At 36.2% G+C, this 21,935-nt stretch overlaps 1 protein-coding gene across 2 annotated transcripts; it reads left to right on the top strand.

Moving 5' to 3' along the window:
* The first annotated feature begins 950 nt into the window (after nt 1-950).
* Nucleotides 951-20,222, top strand: rxrgb (retinoid X receptor, gamma b). 2 transcript variants are annotated; one of them, XM_065256005.2, is made up of 11 exons: nt 974-1,109; nt 6,274-6,582; nt 13,692-13,924; nt 16,034-16,178; nt 16,252-16,431; nt 16,610-16,770; nt 16,846-16,975; nt 18,411-18,543; nt 18,750-18,841; nt 18,955-19,060; nt 19,721-20,222. In XM_065256005.2, the coding sequence occupies exons 2-11, from the start codon at nt 6,525-6,527 to the stop codon at nt 19,866-19,868; spliced, it is 1,386 nt and encodes a 461-aa protein (XP_065112077.2). In that variant the 5' UTR covers nt 974-1,109; nt 6,274-6,524; the 3' UTR covers nt 19,869-20,222. The 2 variants fall into 2 exon arrangements, with proteins under 2 accessions (XP_065112078.2, XP_065112077.2); XM_065256006.2 differs by lacking the exon at nt 6,274-6,582 and having other exon boundaries at nt 951-1,109.
* The last annotated feature ends 1,713 nt before the right edge of the window (nt 20,223-21,935 follow it).

Raw genomic sequence — 21,935 nt, 5'->3', positions numbered from 1 at the left:
GTGACGAATGGCTATTTTAATTCTTCAGTTTGACTTTAATGAATAAACATGATCTAATAGACTTAAGAAAGGGGGTTCAAATGAAAGCCTTGATTGGAGTGAGATGGGTTGGAAAAAAAGCTATTAATCTTGGTTACCATGCTCTTGTGTTCTTTAATAGATGTTTCTACACTGAGTAGGTTTTGGGGGTGTGCTGGGTTTATCCTACAAACTAGAGGGGAAAGCCTTGTGAAGTCACTGGTCATCTAGAAAACTAACCCCACACTAGTTCAAGACTGTGAATGTGGGTGACTTCTGAATAACCTTCGATGTGGTAAGAGCTCACCCTTGTGTGACCCCCAAACTCAGTCTGGGGGTTTTTTAAGGAGTCTCTGGACCACCAGTTTGAATCTGAATGATTGAAACCAGGCAAAGCGACAGATCTGACTGCACTACGATTTGATTAACTTTAAGTAAAACATATTAAAAAACAAAAAAATGTGACAATTATATAAATATCTTTCTAGTTTGCCTGATAAAAATAAAATTTTATCATACACTGTAAAAGGTAATTTTTTGCGTGGTCTGATCTGATGTTTACTTTAACTATGTTAAATGCTTTAGATTAAATTGTCTGCTAAATAAAAAAATAAATGTACAGTAATCTGATTGGCTAATTTAGATCTATTTTATTTATTTTGTTATTTCCTAAAAGTAGTAATTGTCCAAAAAACTATGCATTTACCAATTTAAAATCTGTAATTGTTCTGTGTTAAATTTCTTCAGGCCAATATCTAAAAAGTTTATCACTATATGTAATAACATTTTCTTGTGTGAAAAGTGATTAGTCACGGTTACAGCTCCAGATATTATTTTGTAGATTAACATTCGGTGCAACATTCAACTTATCTACGGCTAAAACAATATAATTTCCCTGTCCTTATCTGAATGTTGTCATTGCTGAAACCCCTCCTCCCCCTGTGCGGGGCCCTGGGACAGGCAGAAGCTCCGCGGAGTTTACTTCACTCGGGCTGGCTGGAGTCATGAAGAGAGGTGCTGCGCGCCTCCACGAATAAACACACAGCAAACTGACTGGATAATGGATAATAACGATACATATCTACATCTTAGTAAGTCTATTCATTTCCTGTTCTTTGTGAGTTGCAGTAGTTTGTGTCGTTTGTCACGGCGCCTTGTGTTGTCATAGCATTTGAAGTGATGAACTTCAGTCAGTTTGTAGGACGCGTTTTATCAGTCCGAGATTAGTCAGGTGACCGCGGCTTTCTGACATAAGGCTTATTCGACTGTTTCTGATTTAGTAGTAAACAGTTTGTAGAACAGCTATTTAACAAATATTCAACACATTAAATATTAATAAATGAAAATAAAAATAGCGTGTTCGACTTCATGCGGCGTTACCATCAGTGGGATTGATTTACCATAGACAGTAAAAGAAGAGATTTACACAGACCGAGCGATGTATGACATTAAGTACCGCGAGAGCTATTCGACAGCGTAGCTCTCAAAATCATCCCGCGGTACTTTGGTGTCATAGTTTGATCGATCGGCGCAGTGCCGCAAGGCAAGCAGTTGAACTCGCGCATGGTCACTCACGGTTGGCATTTAAGTTGTGTTTTTTTAATCAATCGGCTTCAAAAAGTTGTCAAGCTCTTCAGTAGTAAGTAAGATTTAATTGTTATTTGAGGCAAAACTTAAAATTGGCGGATTGTTTCTTTACAAAGTTTTATAGACTCTCTAATCGGATGCACACGCATTATGCGTCTGGACTGAACTTAACTTCCGGTCTGTGTTTGTTTAACGCAAGTTCTGTCGTTACCGATAGAGTTCAGTGGTAACAACAACCATAGTTAGTCAATGATGCTTTTGGGAAACGCACCGCTGGCACTGAACTCTGGAACAAATACCTTGTCGAAAAGAACAAATGTTTTGGTTTCCTAAAGACGAGGGGGGTACACCATAGGCTTGCCAACTTTCTCATTCTGAAATACGCGACAAAGGATACCTGCCATGGCAGTGAGCATATGGTTTTGTGCATACAGTGTATTTAAGACATTTGTCAAAATGATAGCTTATCTCCTAATAAAATATTAATTTATATCTCTTATGCCTTGGCAACAGGTTTATTAATAATTTGTTAATTTACAGCAGGTACTTTTAACACAGTCCTTTAATTGAACCATTACCTTTCATATCTGTCTAAAATAAAACACAAGGTAAAAAACATTATCCTCTTCATTTTAATCTTACATGTGACAAACTTAAACTAACATAGATTCTGTGAGCTGTATTTTTTTTTTTTTTTTTTTGAGTCAACATTAAATACTTTAATCAAAGCACACTTACAGTCTGTAAATCACAAGCGAGAATTTCCTATCAAAGTTGGAAATGCCTTTGGGCATTTCAGATTGAGGTGTTGGGTAGGTCTCTGGATCAGCGATCTCTTCAGAATTGAAAACGAACTTTGTAACTATGCAGATCTTATACATGCACAAACAGCTAAATAACGCACTATATAAAAAAGAAAACATGAAATCGTATTATTTGACCCTCTTAAACATATACTGATCGTGATTGAATGAAAGGTGTCGGAGATCATTATCAAGTGTCGTGATCAGCACTGCTGCTGTTGCTATGCAAGAACTGACAGGTGGATGACATTAAAGTACCGCAAAAGCATTTTGAAAGCAGTCGTTTCTGTATGATTTCTCGGATCAATCTCGCAGGATTTTAATGTTATCTGCCGCTCGGTTCTTGTGATGCCGCATGAAGTTGAACAAGCCTGTTGTATCAGTCACTGGTTAGATAAGAGTAGTAGTCAAAAAACGGACAAACAATTAGCCTCAAAAGACGGGACGTCCCGGCTAATACGGTACAGTTGGCAACCCTTGGTACACATTGTAGTACATTTTACACAGTAATGTTAGCTCAGTGTAGTTTTTGATACACTTTAGCTATTATTTTAACTAAGATAATCTACTTTATCTATTTATCTACTAAAATCCATTTATTTTTTCTGTTTTTAGAAAAAACTACTGTAAAAGGTTATTATTGGTTCTTTGCGGAAGTTTACCGGAAGTTATGTGAACGCTGTTTTTTTTTATGTTGTTACTTCTGAAACTGTCTATAGAATATAATGTTTTCAGCATTGGCTTTTGTTTTGAGAACCAGACACATATCTAGACAGACCTCCTTAAAAAGGTTATGAACTTGTTTAGTGATTTCTGACAGAAGGTCAAGACAGAGGAGCTCTGGACTTGGGGTTTAGCAGTTGCATTTCATGTGTCTCTCTGCACAAACATATACATATCAGGGCTTCAGACTGCCACCAAATGGTGGCATTTTGCCACCAAATTTTGAGAGTATGCCACTGAATTTTACATCCAGTCGCACATGTGCGACCAGTAAATTTGACCTTTATTTTTGTGATGTGACACTGAATTTGAAACAGCACATTGTACTTTCTGCATCTATCATCAAAGTATTTATTAGTAATACAGTGGAAATTAGTAGAAATGTGATTATTTGGTTAGCATGTTGATTTACAGTGTGTGCCCCAAACTTTTCTGGTTGCGCCCCTAAAATTCTCAGTTGGGGGCCACTGTGCTCCTAGTGAAAAAAGTAAGTCTGGAGCCCTTTTTTGATTTTTTTTTTATTGTAAAGTGATGTGTGTAGCTCAGCTGTTATAGAATTGTGTCCAAGTCGTGCATTGGTTTTAATCTGTACTTTGAAGACACTGAAAGTCACACTGAATTAACAACCGTCTGTAGTTATTTACACCAAGTTAGCTAATTGCAGTACATAAGAATGTTTAAACGTATCTTTCTCTGAATGTATACTGAACTGGTTTTATATTTCCTAGAAATCCTGTCAGCGATTAGATTATCATCACATTGCTTTGATTCTTTCCTGTTGTTATGCTGTCAAAATGGTGTCTATAGCCATTACATTCCTTTAACAATGTGAACCCATACAAAACCCGTAGGTGATTCAAAGTAGTAAGAACAGATCAGAAAGTTCATCGGGTCCTTTGGTATTGTTATCTCTGCACATGTTTTCAAATGGCAAACACACCTTTCTCTCAGCCGTTTCTTTAGATGTCATATATTTCCTTCCATATGTTACTCAACAAGTAACCAGGCCCTAACTACAGCATTATTAATGACTAGGAGAGACAAAGAGGCGCAGCAAGGCTTTATGAAGTAAAGAATGTATTAAATGAATTTGTGAAGAACAGTGTTTTCTAATTAGGCATTACCAAAGGGGGTATACAGATGGTCACCAGGACTGAATGGATGAGCACACAGAATAATTTCAGCACTGGAAGTCATTATCTGTCATCCTTCCTTCTCTCTACTTAAACGCACCAAAAAAATATTTTATTGCTAGCTTGCTAGCTATTATATATTCCATGAACTGTAGGATTATTTAGTCCATTTTAAGGAGCAGTTTAACAGTTAACCTTCAGATGCACAGACATGCCAATGGTGCTTTTATGGTGAAATAACTTCATTTAGAAGAGTTTGTAATACAGCAGAGATGATATTTTGTTGGAGCTGGTTACTCCTGGGTATTAAAACATTTAAGGGTCATCATGTAAGAAGTTGAGGGTAAAGTAGACTGGAGCAAGGGTGGATGTTTATTTTGATCCACGGACGTTTTGGTTCCCAGAGGACTTGCTGCCTTGTAATGTTAGATGTGGACACTTTCATCACCATGCTGGGGTTTAACCATGTCCACGTGCTTGTCGTCTGCAGGTCATGCCTCAGTTTGACCTCAGCTTTCATATACACAATTTCTCTATGATCTCAATTCTAAAAGTTGATTTTAACTCTGAGAGAAGAATATTTTACCTAACTTTATCTTTTTCAAGAGACAGAAAGCCATCATTATTTGAAACACATATGGTGAAACTCTCACTGAGTTGTAAACATGCTTTTTAAAAGAATGCATTCAAGGCCTCCATTCTTGAAAATAGGATGCTCTCATCAATCATCAAGTAGGTCTATTCAGTTCTCATGTGTGTTTGTGTGGGCTGGGACTCTCAAATACTATGAGAGGACTGGAGGATTGTAGGCTAACAGGTCTAACATGACTTACCAAGGGTTGAGGCTTTCTATGGTCCTGATTTATCTGTTTCCAACTTTTTCGCACCTATGATGCGTCCATTTCTACAGCAGCTCCAATTGTGTCAATCTTCTGTGTGATCTCTACTCTTTTCATTTAGACTAATCTATGTGGGCCATTTCATTTACAGAATGGCTTATTAAAAGCCTTTTTTTAGATTCACCCTAAAGGCAATTCGACAGCTACTTCTACCGATCTACCATCTATCTCTCAATGAAACAGTTATTGCGAAAATATAAAGTTATAGGCTTCAATTCAAAGTCGTCTTATCTGTGTAGTACTAGCTAGACATCACTGTTTCGAAATACCTTCAACCTTGTTAAGATTTACATTGCATTCAGGGGTGCATGTATGTATTAAAGGGGACATTTCACAAGACTTTTTAAAGATTTTCCAGAGTACATATGTGAAGTTTTAGCTCAAAATTGCCACTTTGTAGGTGTGAGCAAAATGTGCCGATTTGGGGTGTGTCCTTTTAAATGCAAATGATCTGATTTCTGCATTAAATGGCAGTGCTTTGGTTAGATAGTGCAGATTAAAGGGCGGTATTATCCCCTTCTGACATCACAAGGGGAGCCAGATTTCAATTACATTTTTTCACATGCTTGCAGAGAATGGTTTACCAAAAAAAAAAATACTGGGTTGATCTTGTACACATTTTCAGGTTGTTAGAAGCACTGGGGACCCAATTATAGCACTTAAACATGGAAAAAAGTCAGATTATCATGATATGTCCCCTTTAAAAATGAACCTAAATAACTTACAAATTAAATTGCATAACTTTAAAGAGCGAGAGAGAGGGGGGGGGGCATTTGTGTGCCCTAATTAGTGTCATATTATAGGAATCATCCGATACAATAATTGAGTTACCAGAGTTAAACCCGGTTTCAAGTCCCACAGTTCCTGTTTTCTTCAGCAATACTGGCTGAGGAACTTGCTTAAAACACAATTGCATGAGTTTTGGGCGACCCCAATGGGAGGTCGGAAATTAATATTACTTTACATGTCCTGTGGGGAAAATGTCATCTCCAAATCTTAACCACAAACAAATATAACCTCTTTATATCATTGCGCACACAAACCTAACTTGCAGCAGGTGTCCGTCTGGTAAAATGGATTTAATGACACCCTGAGCTTCTGTCATGACAGGCCAAAATCTGTGCTGGAGGAGGCTGGTGAACAACAGTTGGAGGGAGGCTGATGTCTTCAACATTAAACGGTTCCTGTTGGATTGAATCTCGGAAATAATCCGAGTAATCCCGTAAGCGAGCAGACTCCACCCGGCGGATCCCTCCCCCAACGTTGTCCTGTTTTACTCGTGTCCCATCTGTTCCATCAACACAGTGATTTTGGGTTCGGACAGGGGTCCAGTAACGTTCGGTTGAGTGGCACACGCAGTCATGTGGGATCCAGCGGCGTTGCCTCCACACGGCAGAGAGACAGGCCACTATAGCCAACGTGAGTATCTGATAACAGACCTGTTTCTAAACTCTAAATGTTGCTAGCCTGGACTGTCTTGGCAGAATGGAGTAACAGGGCAGGTGCATATTTAGCATGTAAAGGAAAGATGAGAGTATTGTGACGACAATGGATTTAAAACTGTGATATTGGAGTGTTAAATTTACAACAGTGAGTACTAGGTTATATGGTTTATTGGCATGCATACATATACTGTATATTATTTGTAGGAGAGGGAATATTGTAATCATAACAGACATTGTTTATGTTTTAATGTTTACATATTTGCTCTTTTGTTCAGATGCTTTGCTTGTCAGTTGTAGATCTTAACCTCCTCTCAGCTGTTGACAGTGAGACGACTTGGCAGATCAGGGCAAAGTGACACTGGAGTATTATGGATATTTTAGGAATGCCTATTTAGATCAATCTATTTCACTATATCCTTTTTATAGTAATTTAAGTTGGCAGCACATGACCTAGTCTGCATTGACTTTACAGTAAAATTCAAATTAGAACAGTGTTTTTCAACTCGAAAAGGTCCTCAAGATGACTAGAATTAATTTAAAATGATACAAAATCTAGAATAGTTAAGCTAGAAATTGTAAGTGGGGGAGACTCAAATATTGTTGTGCAAAATGAGGGGGCCTTGAAGTCAAACAAGTTAAGATCCTCTAGATTAGAGTAGTTTATTGTAAAAAAATCTCTGTTAAATCCTGGCAATATCCTATAGAGCACCTGTCTGGCATTTTTTTCTTTCTCTCGTACTATTCTACTGTACCATCTACCTCTCTCTGACAATAACTCCTTTGAGGCATGTTTGTGTATGTGGGTATGTGTAGAGACTTGGAGTGACATGGACAATCTATCATTTGATGCACAAATAGACAGTGTTGACGGAAGTTGTCATCACTGATCGGTTGTCAGTCTTCCAAACCCCCAAAGAGGTGGCAATGTTGACGCAACAGATAAGGTAGTGACTGTTCAGCTTGTGAGGAACTTCAGGGGTGTAGCACGGAATCTTGGGCACTATGCAAATACACTGTGTGGGGGCCCCTCTATCTACACTAATCATCACAGCTTTTTATTTTTAGTATACACAGTGTATAAAGTGTATATTACTGTACAGGTAGCTCTCATAGAGTAATTGCTTGCAAATTACTGATTTAATATTTAAACCACAAAAAAGTTGTTTATGATGCATATTATGCATTTATAATTCAGTACTCTAAATCATATTTAGGGATAAATATTACAAAGGGATAAAGGAGGGAGCTCAGTATCGCCTTGGACATAAATATAACAATATTTTATTTGAATTGTGTGTTTTTTAACAGAAACATTGAGCTTTGTTTAACAGTAAAAATACAGTTGGCAATTAGTCTTTCCTTAAAAATGAAATCCAATGGGATTTTTGAAAAATTAAATTCTCTCTCAAACTTTATTCCAGTAACATTAAAGGTTACATTGAAATAATATGTTAAATTGTTCTTTGATATTTACATAGAAGGTATGTTACTTTATTAAGTGCAAAAATTATCCAGAAATGTTTTACATGTCTATTTACAACCTAGGATTTAAATGAAAATGGTAAATTTTTGCCCTATTTGTAAGGGTCATGAATAATAATGAGCTCTGCTCTGCTCTGAGGCTCATGCCAGTAGCTCACATTAGTAAGTTATATGATTGAGGCTGTAAATACAGATTTTGAGGAACAACTAATTGTTTGGAGTAGGGCTGTCAAATAAAAATTCGAATTTTGAATGTTTGTTGAATTAAAAATGTTTGTTGACGAGAGAGACGCATCACGTTTACACCTGGTATTTAAATCCGTCTCTTTTGTCCACTTTCGACCGTTTTTGGCCTGAATACTTTGAGGGGGTGGTCTGTGAGACGATGGGCGAGTCTCTCTGCTGTCATTCAAACGCGAGCGGGAGTAATGACGAGTTTATATGGACGCAAACTAATATTATGTCGGAGTCCGCAGCTTGTTTAGCAAGTAAACATGCTGCACAGTGTTTTGTACATGTATATGTTAGAGCTTTATCTGAATTTTCAGCGCAATTAATGAAATAGGATCGCGCAACTTTCACACGCTTTTAAAATGAAACTACGCAGATCAGCTGCTTTAGATTTATCAATGAAAGGCTAAAAATAGCACTGTTCACCGTGTGTTTGCGAAGGAAGTCAGAAAAGACGTAAAACTTGTGTTTAGTACCTCAGATTAGATAAATGAGCGGTGGCGTGTGGCTGTTCGAACTCATTCAACCACATGTGCCCTTATACAAGCAAAAGCAATCCGATCGAAAGGGCTCTCGACTACCTCTGAATGTGGTTGAAAGTGGTCGAAAGTTTTGAACACCGTTTACACCTGGCATTAACATTGTCCACTTGTGATCCGATCGATGAAAACGCATGTTAAGGTCAAGTGTAAACAGCCTCATACACAATACATTTTAAAAGTGCCAAGGCGCTTCTTTGGTTTTTGGAGCATCAACATTTTAACATCTTTGTAATTAATGTGTAATTTAATGTTGGGGCGTACATCTCGCCTGCTGCTTTAAGGGTGTCACACCGGACGCGCAGCTCAGCGCCGCGTCACTTCTAGGACAACTCTGAGGTATCGTAAACCAGAAGTGCACATTAAATAGCACGAGCTTAGTCAGATAGCGTCTACTTCAAAATGCAAAATATACGTTAGCAGCCAATGTTAATCGTTAATGATTTGGGACAAATATGATGTTATTTCATTTTAAACTATGTGAGTGGCGCTCTGTGGCGCTACAGGGATTAAGGGGGTCGCACACCGCTATTTAATGTGCACAATACCTCCCGAGTTGTCCTAGAAGCGACTCGATGACTTTGGTTTAAATAGTAGTTTTTTAAAGTTTGACTGATAAATCTCTCTATTTGGTCATTCGAGGGCACAGAGGTGGTTTAGACAAATTTAAAACTGAAAACATTTCACTTCACAAACAATCAAAAATCCCAGAACTGGCTATTCCTTATTACATTTGTTGTTTGCTGTAACAAAAGAAAATGTGATGTCATGTGATGTGATGTCAATGATATACAAACAATGTTTAAATTCCTATACGTTTTCATTAAATGTCCCTCATATTTAACTGCCCATATTAATCTTCATTGTACCTCTTCATGTCTGTTTCATGTTAAGGTTTATTCCGCTTACTCGGCATGTAATGCACAAAAATGTTAATTTAGTTTCACAATTTTTCTATATGTTTCTTATGTACTGTAATTACACTTTTGTTATATCGGTCTCATATCAGCTACATTGCTTTTTCAATATCGGCATCAGCCATTCAAAAACGTATCGGTCGACTATTACTTTGGATGTCTTTGTTTGTTAATATACTGTACAGACATGTCAATCCTGTTCATTGATCAGAATTACGCTGTTAGATCCCCTTAGAAAAATTCAATGCTAACAAATGAAAAGATTTCTGTTTTTAACCATTTGCCTAGGCTTTCGAGGATTTAGGAACACATATAATTTTTGATTATTTTCTGATAAACAAGAAGCATCTGACTGGACTGACTCTTTTGCAATCTTCAGTCTCTGTTGATATCTGTTGATTGGTACATTTAATGTGAAATCAACAGAGGTCATCAAGTGTCACACGCTGTTCTTAGAACTACAGATTATTTGCTGTCATATGACAGGATATTTTGAAATGAATGAAAATTTCTTCATTTCCTAAAGAAATGGTCGGCATTTTACCTCTGGTCATATGCTTTAGAGATATACAGATGTCTAGTTTAAACAAGAGAGCTGCATGTGACCAAATCAGCTTGTTTTGATTTCAGTAATACAGAGGTCATTACAGGTCAAATCATAGAGTTCATTCACTTTCATGTCTGCTTGTCTCTGTACTTTCTATATTAACAGATATAATGTTTGTGTCTTTAGTCACTGTGTATTACTAGTTTAATAAATTAAAAGTGCTTTGGAGACTTCATACATTGCTTCTCTCTCCAAATCCTATTTTGAACCTATCCATCCATCAAAGGCTTTGGTCTTTATCATATAGTTTCTTTCTGTTTTGCTGAGGTTCACTGACCACGATATTCATCTTCCTCGCTTTGTGTGTATGGAATATCTGTGTTGCAGTTAACATGGATGTATGCGACTGCACCCACATTGACCTGTAAGTTTTCAAGTGGTCTCCACTGAACTTGATAGCAGCAAGCCAAAAGCTGCACTTTGCACACAGACAGCTGAACAAAGGTCATGGGCACTGAGCAGAGCGATTGTGAAATCATGATGAATGTCTGGCTATCTTCGGTTCTGTTAGACTAATCTGTTTGTCTATCTCAGAATAACGAGATCTTAATGATCATAACAACTGAGAGTTCAATAGCCCTTAATAGCTGCAGTAAGAGACAGAGAAACAGAATGGAGTGTCATGAGGAGTTTTGCCTTACCTGGAGACTAAAACATCTATAAATCAATCTGATATACTGTACCTTACACCAGTGGTTCTTAAACTTTTTCAACGTGCGGCCCCCCTTGTGTAAGGCGCAATCCTTCGCGGCCCCCCAAAGAAAATTATTAACAAAAAACTGTTCTAAAACGCAACATTTTAATAAAAAACATATAAAATTATACAAAGTAGTGCTTTTGGTTAGTAGCCTTATTTTTTAGGTTTGATTACGCAGAATTCATGATAAATAATGTATTTTTTTAAATTTCATAAAACTGGGGCCCCCTGGCACCATCTCACCGCCCCCGGTTTGAGAACCACTGCCTTACATGATTGAGAAAATTATAGACACTGGTATCTCTCACATTAACATCTTATTATGAAGACTTAAACATATAAATTGTATGTTGATGATTAAAAAATAAGTTTAAAATCATGTTGCCCATCATGCAATCAATTGGTGATCATATCCATATTATAAAATAGCTGCTTGCTTCTCTATCTAAAATTAAAGTTTTGCCAATATATATAAATCTATAATCTAGGTTCACGTTGGAAATAGGATGTTGTGGTCAAGTCAGTATCTTACCCAGATTATCCAGAGACATAATCTAGATCACAGTGGCACAGTTTAACATTACGCAAAGGCCGACAACAACATCAAAGACACTTTGTAACATTGTACGTTTCTCTGTTAGCAATGGAGCTTTTCTGACTCTATAGTCTTTAACAAAGAAATGTGACATTAAACAAGGGCGACTGGTGAAATATGTCTCACAACAGGCAAAGAGAGAGAAATTCGAGGTTGACGTTGAAGGAGAATTTTAAAGGGGACTGATCGAGAGAGGGAGAGAGATAGATGCTTTAATTTAAGCTACAGGAAAAACCTTTAATTGTAGTTGTTGTGTATTATGATGTTGTTGAGTTGTACTGCCATTTACTAAAATATAATGCCTGATATTTAAAAAGTCAATATAGCCTCAATTTTAGAAAGTAAAGGAACCTACACTCTCAGAAATAAAGGTACAAAAGCTGTCATTGGGACACCTTTTCAAAAACTACAACTTACAGTAAAAAAAGTATATTAGTACCTCAAAGATACATATTTGTATCAAATGTATACATATATGTACCTAAATGGTCCTTTTTAAAGGGTACCGTCCAAATGACAGCTTTTGTACCTTTCTTAGAGTGTATTGTGTATCTTTTAAAGGTACAGTTAACTGTTTTGTACCCCTAAAATTTAACTCTACAATATTTTTCCTTAAAGGATTAGTCAATTTTCTTAAAAAAAATCCAGATAATTTACTCACCACCATGTCATCCAAAATGTTAATGTCTTTCTTTGTTCAATCGAGAAAAAATTCTGTTTTTTGAGGAAAACATTCCAGGATTTTTCTCATTTTAATGGACTTTAATGGACCCCAACACTTAACAGTTTTAATGCAGTTTAAAATTGCAGTTTTAAAGGACCCTAAACGATCCCAAACGAGGCATAAGGGTTTGAGAAGGGTAAAAATATGCACTTTTAATCCAGAACTTGTTGTTGTATGTTGAATACTACTCTTTGTTTCAGTTTATTTTTTAAAATGGTCCACAAATGTGCGTTTCATATATGTAACACGTCATTACGCAATTACGTGAGGTTGCGCTTGCTCGTCACACAGCCGGAGGAAGAAGAGAAGTTGTGGTTTAAAAGTGCATATTTTTTATTTTTCTTGCCAAAAATGACAATCGTTTCACTAGATAAGACCCTTATACCTTGGTTGCGATTGTTTAGAGTCCTTTGAAGCTGCGTTGAAACTGCCATTTTTAACTGCATTAAAACTGTTAAGTGTTGGGGTCCATTAAAGTCCATTAAAATAAGAAAAGTCATTGAATGTTTTCCTCAAAAATAATATTTTTTTTGACTGAACAAAGAAAGACATCAACATTTTGGATGACATGGTGGTGAGTAAATTATCTGGATTTTTTTAATAAAATGAACTAATCCTTTCAGGCACACAATAGGTTCTTAAGGTATAATATTTTTCCTTTAATATTTTTAAGTCATATATTTAAATGAACCTATGAGGGTACAGCCCCAGTGACAGAAAAGGTACAGTTTTGTACCTTTTTGTTTAACAGTGTACATTTTAATCTTGCCATAGATTAACATTTATTACAGTCACTAATTTTAAATGCACCCAAACTATCTAATTAAATATCTTGCAAAAACGTCACTGATGTTTTTAAGTGTTTATGATCTTTTTTACTTTATGATCTTTATTCCTGCTGCCATATTCACTGTAGAGAATGTTAATTTGATTAGATCTTGGATTGCATGGATGCAATGGATTGCAACACTATCTGTTTTGGCAAAAGAGCAACTTTGCCCTGTGTGTGTCCTTGTACTATGTTGGATTGTGTATTTGTGTTGGTATAATCTACCATTAACCAGTGCCCTAAATGTGGTGCTCCATCAGGATTTGAATTTCTCAATAAATTGTTATGTCATTTTAACTTTATTTACCAATTTTTCCCTCAACAAAACTGGTCTGTGTAAGGATGAGGTCTAATATATATAATGTTAATATTTTTTATATATACTGTATTTATTGTTTATGTTTTGTAATATAATTGTTTTGATCAAACATTTAATATCTGTTCATTTATATCTTTTCACAGACACTAGTACTCTGCATTCCCCCCATTCTCAGCCCCTTCCAATGAGCTCCATGGTGGGTCATCCGTCCGTCATCAGTTCTTCCCGTCCCCTGCACTCTCCCATGAGCACCCTGGGCTCCTCTATGAATGGCCTGGGCTCACCATATTCTGTCATCACCGCGTCTCTCGGCTCACCGTCTGTTTCTTTGCCCTCCACACCCACTATGAGCTTTAACACTATTGGCAGCCCACAGGTAAGAAACGCACCCATAATTCTCTGCCAGCATCATGCCAGTGTGGACGTGTAGTGAATAGTAAATAGATTTAAATTAATAATAAAATCATTGCTGTCGTCAACCCCTATACATACATTTACAGTATACAGTGCTCTGCAAAAGTCTTAGGCCACCACCACCAGCTTTGATGTTTTAGTAAAAGTTTTAATGTCCATCCATATTTATTTTTCTCTTTTTATTAAGATACAAAAGGAAAATACAGGAAATATGTACACAAAATTAAAAACAAAACAATTTTCAGAACTAAATGTCTTTTTTAGGCATCAGTCAGTATTTAATGTGACCTCTCTTGGCACCAAACACATCTTGAGCTTTTTTGAGTAAACTAAAGTCCTAAAGTCATTCGATTAGAATTAGAAATTTAATTTCATTTAGTTTTAAGAGATCCTGCAGTTTCTGCTATTACTCAAGTGGAAGAGGAGTTTACCCTAAATACTTGACACTTCAGCTTATACTTTTATACCGTTTTTAATTCTACATACACATTTCCTATATTTTCAGGTTGTATTCTAATAAAAAGACTGAGAAATAATTATATATGATCACTATACAATTGCAAAAACAACACATCTAATGATAGCATGGTGGCCTTAGACTTTTGCACAGTAATATTTTGGCAAACATTAATTCTAGACCACAATAAATTTCATTGTAAAACTGTGCTATGACAATAAAGCTAGTCGAGTCTAGTCTTTAAATTTAAGAGCCCACAGCTGAACACTGTGAGGAATACTATATCCCACAATGCAATGCACCCACAGTACTGTAACTAAACCTTTCTATTTTCAGTATGATAAATGAAACAAAACTACATATTTTATCCTTTTTTAAATGGATTTGTTACCCTACAACTGCAAGTTAAGTAATTTTTACACAAAATTGAATAAATTTTTTTAAATTAATTTAAAAAATAACTGAACATCAATGCCATGTGAGGAATAATAATTTTCTTAATAAAGGAGGAGAGCAAACAGTTTATAGTCCCGAGGTCAGTTTGCTAATGGTCCACTTAAGATGATGTGCATCATGTCACACTTTTTCTAAAACGTGTTCCCTGGCGTTTAAGAGGTCAGTTTATGTGTGCCAGACATCAGTACATATGAACAGTTTCTCCCTGGAGGTTACAAAAAGCCATACAATCAGTCAAGCGGATCAGGCTTTCAGGCCAATGAAAAAGACATAATTTACATTTATACTTTTTGCAGATGCTTTTATCCAAAGTGACTTACAGTGGATTACAAAGTAGTATACAGTTTATCAGTATGTTTGTTTCATGGGAATTGAACTCATGACCTTTGTGCTGCTTTACCATACCATGATAAAAAAATTATCAATTACAATAAAATCATAAAACATAAATCATTCATTATATTAATATTCTACTATGTTCCAACCTCAACTAAGATGAATTAATACATACTTATATTTTTTTAATACGTGCACTAAATCTTTGTACAATCTCATGACCCTTGTGCTGCTTTACCAACTAAAGCTGTAATGTGTTTATGTAATTTATGTATATGTGTTATGACAGACATACAGCTTCTAAAATACCCTGAATGTATTGAAATGAGCATGTTTCTTATCTCTTAATTTCCAGTCCATATGGCCAAAACATACTCATAAAGAATTCGACGTACTTTCGTTGTGCCTGAGAAATGTCCATAGCCTGCCACCTACAGGCCTACTGTAGTACTGCAGAATAAGTGGCATGTGGTGGAAAGTGCTAAATTCTCCTGAGAGGAACAGACAAACACTGGCTGAATCCCAAACCGCCTACTTCCATACTATATAGTACGCAAAATAGCGCTTTTTACATACTATATAGTATGGAAGTAGGCGGTTTGGGATTCAGCCACTATGAATATTATGTCAGCACTCTCACAGCCACTTGTGCAATGGCTTTGTCAGGGTGGAGCCTGTTTTTGTGCGTGTATGACTCTGGATTGTTTGTGTGGCTTGTGTTTATGTGGATGCCTGCTGGCAAGTGCAGGGAGAACACAAACAGTCTGGCTGTATCGTGACAAAAACTCTAACTCTGCTGCATGACCTTCTCGTGTCTCTCAGATAAATTCGTTGAATATGAACAGCTCAGAAGACATAAAGCCTCCACCAGGATTGACTCCTGTGGGCAACATGAGCAGCTACCAATGCAGTAGCCCTGGATCCATGTCCAAACACTTGTGTGCCATTTGTGGGGACCGTTCTTCAGGTACGGCACACAGATGTTTATGAGCATTTCTTTTGCATGTGGGTGGAATCTGAATCTAGGATTGTTTTTGCAGGGAAGCATTATGGCGTTTACAGTTGTGAAGGTTGCAAAGGCTTTTTTAAAAGGACCATCAGAAAAGACCTGACCTACACGTGTCGAGACAGCAAAGAGTGCCTGATCGACAAACGTCAGCGCAATCGCTGCCAGTATTGCCGTTACCAGAAGTGCCTAGCTATGGGCATGAAGAGGGAAGGTGTGTAAACAACATACTGTATGCTAGTGACCAGCAATGCTACATATAGTAAATAAAGGTTACTATTATTGTATTTATTAAGTACTGCATTGATGTGCACAGCTTTCCAAATCTGTTAGGAGAATTCATTAAAATGCACTTACGTTTTAATCTGTTCGACTGTCGGGATTTCCCGCAGCGGTGCAGGAAGAAAGGCAGCGTGGAAAGGAAAAAAGTGATAATGAGGTGGAATCAACGAGCAGCTTTAATGAAGAAATGCCTGTGGATAAGATTCTGGATGCAGAACTTGCAGTGGAACCCAAGACGGAGGCATACACAGAGAGCAGTCCTGGAAACTCGGTGAGTCACAGATGTCAAATCATTAAAATATATATTTCAGCCAGTCATATGGTATAAAATGTCTTTCTTTCCCAGACTAATGACCCGGTCACTAATATCTGCCACGCAGCTGACAAGCAGCTTTTCACTTTGGTGGAGTGGGCCAAGAGAATACCTCACTTCTCTGATCTGCCCCTGGACGATCAAGTCATTTTGCTTCGAGCAGGTGTGTGACACTTGCATACATACACATGCATACAGTTAGATACAGTGGGGTCCAGAAATCTGAAACTTTTGTGGTAATACATTTAACTTATACAACAAGTGTTATCAGTATCATCAAATAATATCAATGAATGTTGCTGTACAATTGCTGAATGTGGCGAAATGGGTAAAGCATTAGGTTAGCAGCTCAAAAGGTCATGGGTTTGATTACTGATAAACGTGTTTGCCAAATGCACACATGGAAATGTAAATGTTATTAATATACATATTTTTATATCATTTAAATTAATTATTAGTAGAATTTAATCTAACCCCAGCCATTTAATTAGAATATCATTAAAAAGTTTTTTTATTTCACAAATTCCATTCAAAAAGTGAAACTTGTGTATTATATTCATTCATTACACACAGGCTGATATATTTCAAATGTTTATTTCTTTTCATTTTGATGATTATAACTGACAACTAAGGAAAATCCCAAATTCAGTATCTCAGAAAATGAGAATATTGTGAAAAGGTTTAATTTTGAAGACACCTGGTGCCACACTCTAATTAAACACCTGCAAAGGCCTCTCAGTCTAGTTCTGTAGGCTACACAATTATGGGCAAAACTGCTGACTTGACAGTTGTCCAAAAGACGACCATTGACACCTTGCACAACGAGGGCAAGACACAAAAGGTCATTGCAAAAGAGGCTGGCTGTTCACAGAGCTCTGTGTCCAAGCATATTAATAGAGAGGCGAAGGGAAGGAAAAGATGTGGTAGCAAAAAGTGTACAAGCAATAGGGATAACTGCAACCTGTAGAGGATTGTAAAACAAAACCCATTAAAAATGTGGGGGTGATTCACAAAGAGTGGACTGCTGCAGTAATTCAGGCAAAAGCCCCAACTAAGTATTGAGTGCTGTATGAATGAATATAATATACAAGTTTTAATTTTTGAATGGAGTTGGTTAAATAAATCAACTTTTTGATGATATTTTAATTCAAAGACCAGCACCTGTATGTGACCCTGGTTTTATTCATTATTATTTTCTGTTTAAAACTAAATTGACTAAATTAAAATACCTTATGACTGGTTTTGTTGTCCAGGGTGACATATCAAAAAACTGAGAGCTCATGCAAAATGGACATTATATGTTTTAGTAAAATAAATTTTATGGATGAAGTTTCAATAATAGATAATAATAAAAATAACTATGTATATTAGTACTGATAAAAACATGCAAGTTAGACATGCAACTTGCTTTCTAGACCAAATGATCCAACAGAACAGTGTTGTTTGTGAGGATGCTGACCTCTGCTGGTCAAACATTTAACATCTGCTAAATTTGTCACTACAGCCTCGATAATAAAAAAACACTGTTGAATAAATGAAAGTGTGAGGAAAAGAGAGTAATTGTAAATCTTATTTTATCTTGCCGTTTCTCCTCACAGGATGGAATGAGCTCCTCATCGCTTCGTTCTCACATCGCTCAATCACAGTTAAAGATGGTATCTTACTGGGCACAGGACTGCATGTTCACAAGAGCAGTGCTCACAGTGCAGGAGTGGGGTCCATTTTTAACAGGCGGGTATTCCTACCTTTAAACAAAGAGTTGGTTTCCACTGTACACATCAGAATGCTACTAGAGTAATGGTCATTCAATTTTTGTTATTTACTTTTTCACACCCTACTTACTTCACTCCCCATTTTAAATATTTGAGTTAATTCTGAACCTTTTAAATTTCTGTCTCTGGCTTAATATACTTTTTTGTCTATGTTTTTTGTTATAGGGTGCTGACTGAGCTTGTGTCTAAAATGAAGGACATGCAGATGGACAAGACAGAGCTAGGCTGCCTCAGAGCCATTGTTCTCTTTAACCCCGGTGCGTTGCTTGTAAACACCGACATACCACATATACCTGTACACTGTACTCTGCTGCATGTATTTACTATTACACATACTGTAGTTAATTATGGAAATCACCTCTACTTTTAGATGCCAAAGGTTTGTCCAACCCAGCGGAAGTAGAAGCACTGAGGGAAAAGGTTTACGCTTCACTAGAGACCTACACCAAACAGAATTACCCTGACCAGCCTGGCAGGTACCGTACAGCCATACAGACAAGCTTCTTCACTACAGACCGATCATATTTTTCCCTAATAAATACACATTTTTAGCTTATTTTCACTTGAAACTGAGCACTATAGGGCATTATGATTGAAAAATATAGATAATCTATGTAGATAATGTTTATTACTGGTTCATGTTTCTTCTTCAGACAATTACAGAAAACATATTTAAAGTACAGTTTAATTACATGTCATGCATATAGTTTAAAGGTACAGTGTGGGTTTTTTAGCGGCATCTAGTGGTGAGACTGTGAATTTCAACCAAGTCCACAGCTCACCCTCAGTTTTAAAACGCATAGCCATGCTATGGTAGCCGCCACAGGACAAGCAAGTCATCGTCTGAGACAGCGTGGAACGAAACGCTTTCTGCAAAACAGTATGTCAGTTTAGCCCAACTGTAAAAACATGGCGGCGACTCTCATGTAACAGGACACGTGGTGTGTGTAGATGAAAACGGCTCATTCTAAGGTAATAAAAACAATACAGTTTATAATGTAAGGTCTTTATACACCACTGATAATATAGTTATGTATATTATATTGCATTTCTGTCAGAAGATCTTTCCCACATTGCACCTTTAAAAAAAAAAAGATTGACCTGGCTGTGTTTAATATCACATGCATATTTTACAGGTTTGCTAAACTGTTGTTGCGCCTCCCTGCCCTCCGATCCATCGGTCTCAAATGCTTGGAGCACCTATTTTTTTTCAAGCTGATTGGAGACACACCCATAGACACTTTCCTAATGGAAATGCTTGAAGCACCCCACCAGATCACGTGACACCAATACCCACTGACCAATTCTGTACATAATACTATGTAACTAATATAATAAACTCGATTGAAGATGTAAAATGCATATTTTTTACCAAGCACAAATTATTGTGAAATTTGTAGGTAGGAAAAGCACAATGAAAGAGGAAGACATATGTCTTAAAATACACAGAAAAATACATTTTATTGATGTGGTTTTGAAATATTTCTCTGTAAATAGCTAATATCAGGTATTCACTCTAATGTCAAGAGAATGCAATAAATAAATTTTATTTTATTCAAGGAATACTATAACAAACTCAGACAAAAACTTCTAAAATAAATTTTAGAAGTCTGTCTAATAAATATTTAAATGCTTTTCTCTCTTGTGTCTCGTGTTTTTTTTTAGAATCACGTTCTAAGGGACAATGAGCAAAGATTTAAAGGGCAAGAATGAGTGCATGAATGGTGACAGAATCTGTCATTATTTTCTCATCCTCATGTTGTTCTAAACCTGAATTACTTTTTTTCTGATGAACACAAAACAAGATATTTTGATAAATGATGGTAAGCACACAGCTGATTGTAACAATTGAATTCCATTGTATTAGTTTTTCCTACTATGGAAGTCAATGGTTACAATCAGCTTTGTGCTTACCATCATTTATCAAAATATCTTCTTTTGTGTTCATCAGAAAAAAAAAGAAATTCAGGTTTAGAACAACATGAGGATGAGATAATTATAGAATTGTCATTTTTTTGGGTAAACTATCTCTTTAATGACCTTAAGTAAAACACTTTATCAAAACTGCAAAACCAAAAGTCATTAAAGAGCTGGCGAGTGACTGAAGTATGTTTTGTGGTGTTCACATATTTCAGGTACATAATTAAACGATAAATGCAACAGTAAAATATATGTTCCAATGTGTCCTGTCCACTAGATGGCGTAATTTCAACAATTACACAACTTGATCACATGTGAGTCAAAACAAGTACCGGAGTGTGTCCGCCTTTTCATTATTTAACGTGCAAAAACACTAACTCCGAATACAAAATAATGACGGTAGTAAATAACGTAATTTTAGAGAATAGCAGTAAAGGAAACTGAACACTTGTAAGATGTCTACTTAAAACGACAGACTTGTTTCGTTACAAGTATTTATTTGTATTAGGCTATTCTATTATTTTGTATTATCTATATTTTCTTTTTACTATTCTTTTATTTTAATAATGTGCCTACACGGTACGCTTTTCTATTTATTTCAGTTTTTCAAAAATTAAAAATAGTTTAGGCTTTTTTAAAATAATATAGCCAAATAATCAAATTGTTTGAGTTTCACTTCTAAGACCAGACGATGAGCTATTAGTTTTTAAGCCCCTATATCATCAGGCCTAATTAAATAGAATTCAAAGTTTACAAGTATAAAAATATTCGCAATTTAGGGAAGCAATTAATAGCTTGTTAACGCAAAGTAAATGTAGCCTGTGCCATAAATAAAGATAAAATTGATAAAATATGATCTGTATTTTTTTATTAATTTTAAGTGAAAAAAATATTAATTCCTGTTATTTAAATTGTTTACCTCCAACCCGATTTTATATTTAAGGCTATATTGGGCTAATTTTAGAAGTTCTAGAAGTGCACTATCTAACTTCTTCAGGAGTTTCAGTAGGACACCTGGTGCTGATGGGAGGAGGAAAAAGAGAGGGCAGGTCGGAGAGAGAGAGAGAGAGAGAGAGAGAGATAACTAACGTAGACGTATAGGTTAATTGTCATACTGAGCTTTTACTTTTACAAATATTTGGATCTATCAAAGGTTACACCGGCAATACGGATAACTTCCCTTCTGTGGTAAGTAGATGTAAGTCTGTTAAATCTGAGCTTTAAGTTGTGTGTCATCTATCAGTGCCTGTGACAGAAATTAATTACACTTGGCTTACTGTGTTATCCATGCTTATTTTGATACAGTCTCAATTAAAAAGTTTGTGTTTATATGTTCGTATAAATATGTAAAAAAATAATGTTTTTTTAATGTATTTTCAATTTTGGTTCTGAAAAGACCGTCGGTAAATTTAATTTACGCGTTTAAACATT

The sequence above is a fragment of the Paramisgurnus dabryanus genome, chromosome 12 (assembly GCF_030506205.2).
Source record: "Paramisgurnus dabryanus chromosome 12, PD_genome_1.1, whole genome shotgun sequence".
Taxonomy (NCBI): domain Eukaryota; kingdom Metazoa; phylum Chordata; class Actinopteri; order Cypriniformes; family Cobitidae; genus Paramisgurnus; species Paramisgurnus dabryanus.
The sequence above is the reverse complement of the archived record's forward strand: the minus strand, read 5'-3'. Positions and strand labels throughout refer to the sequence as shown.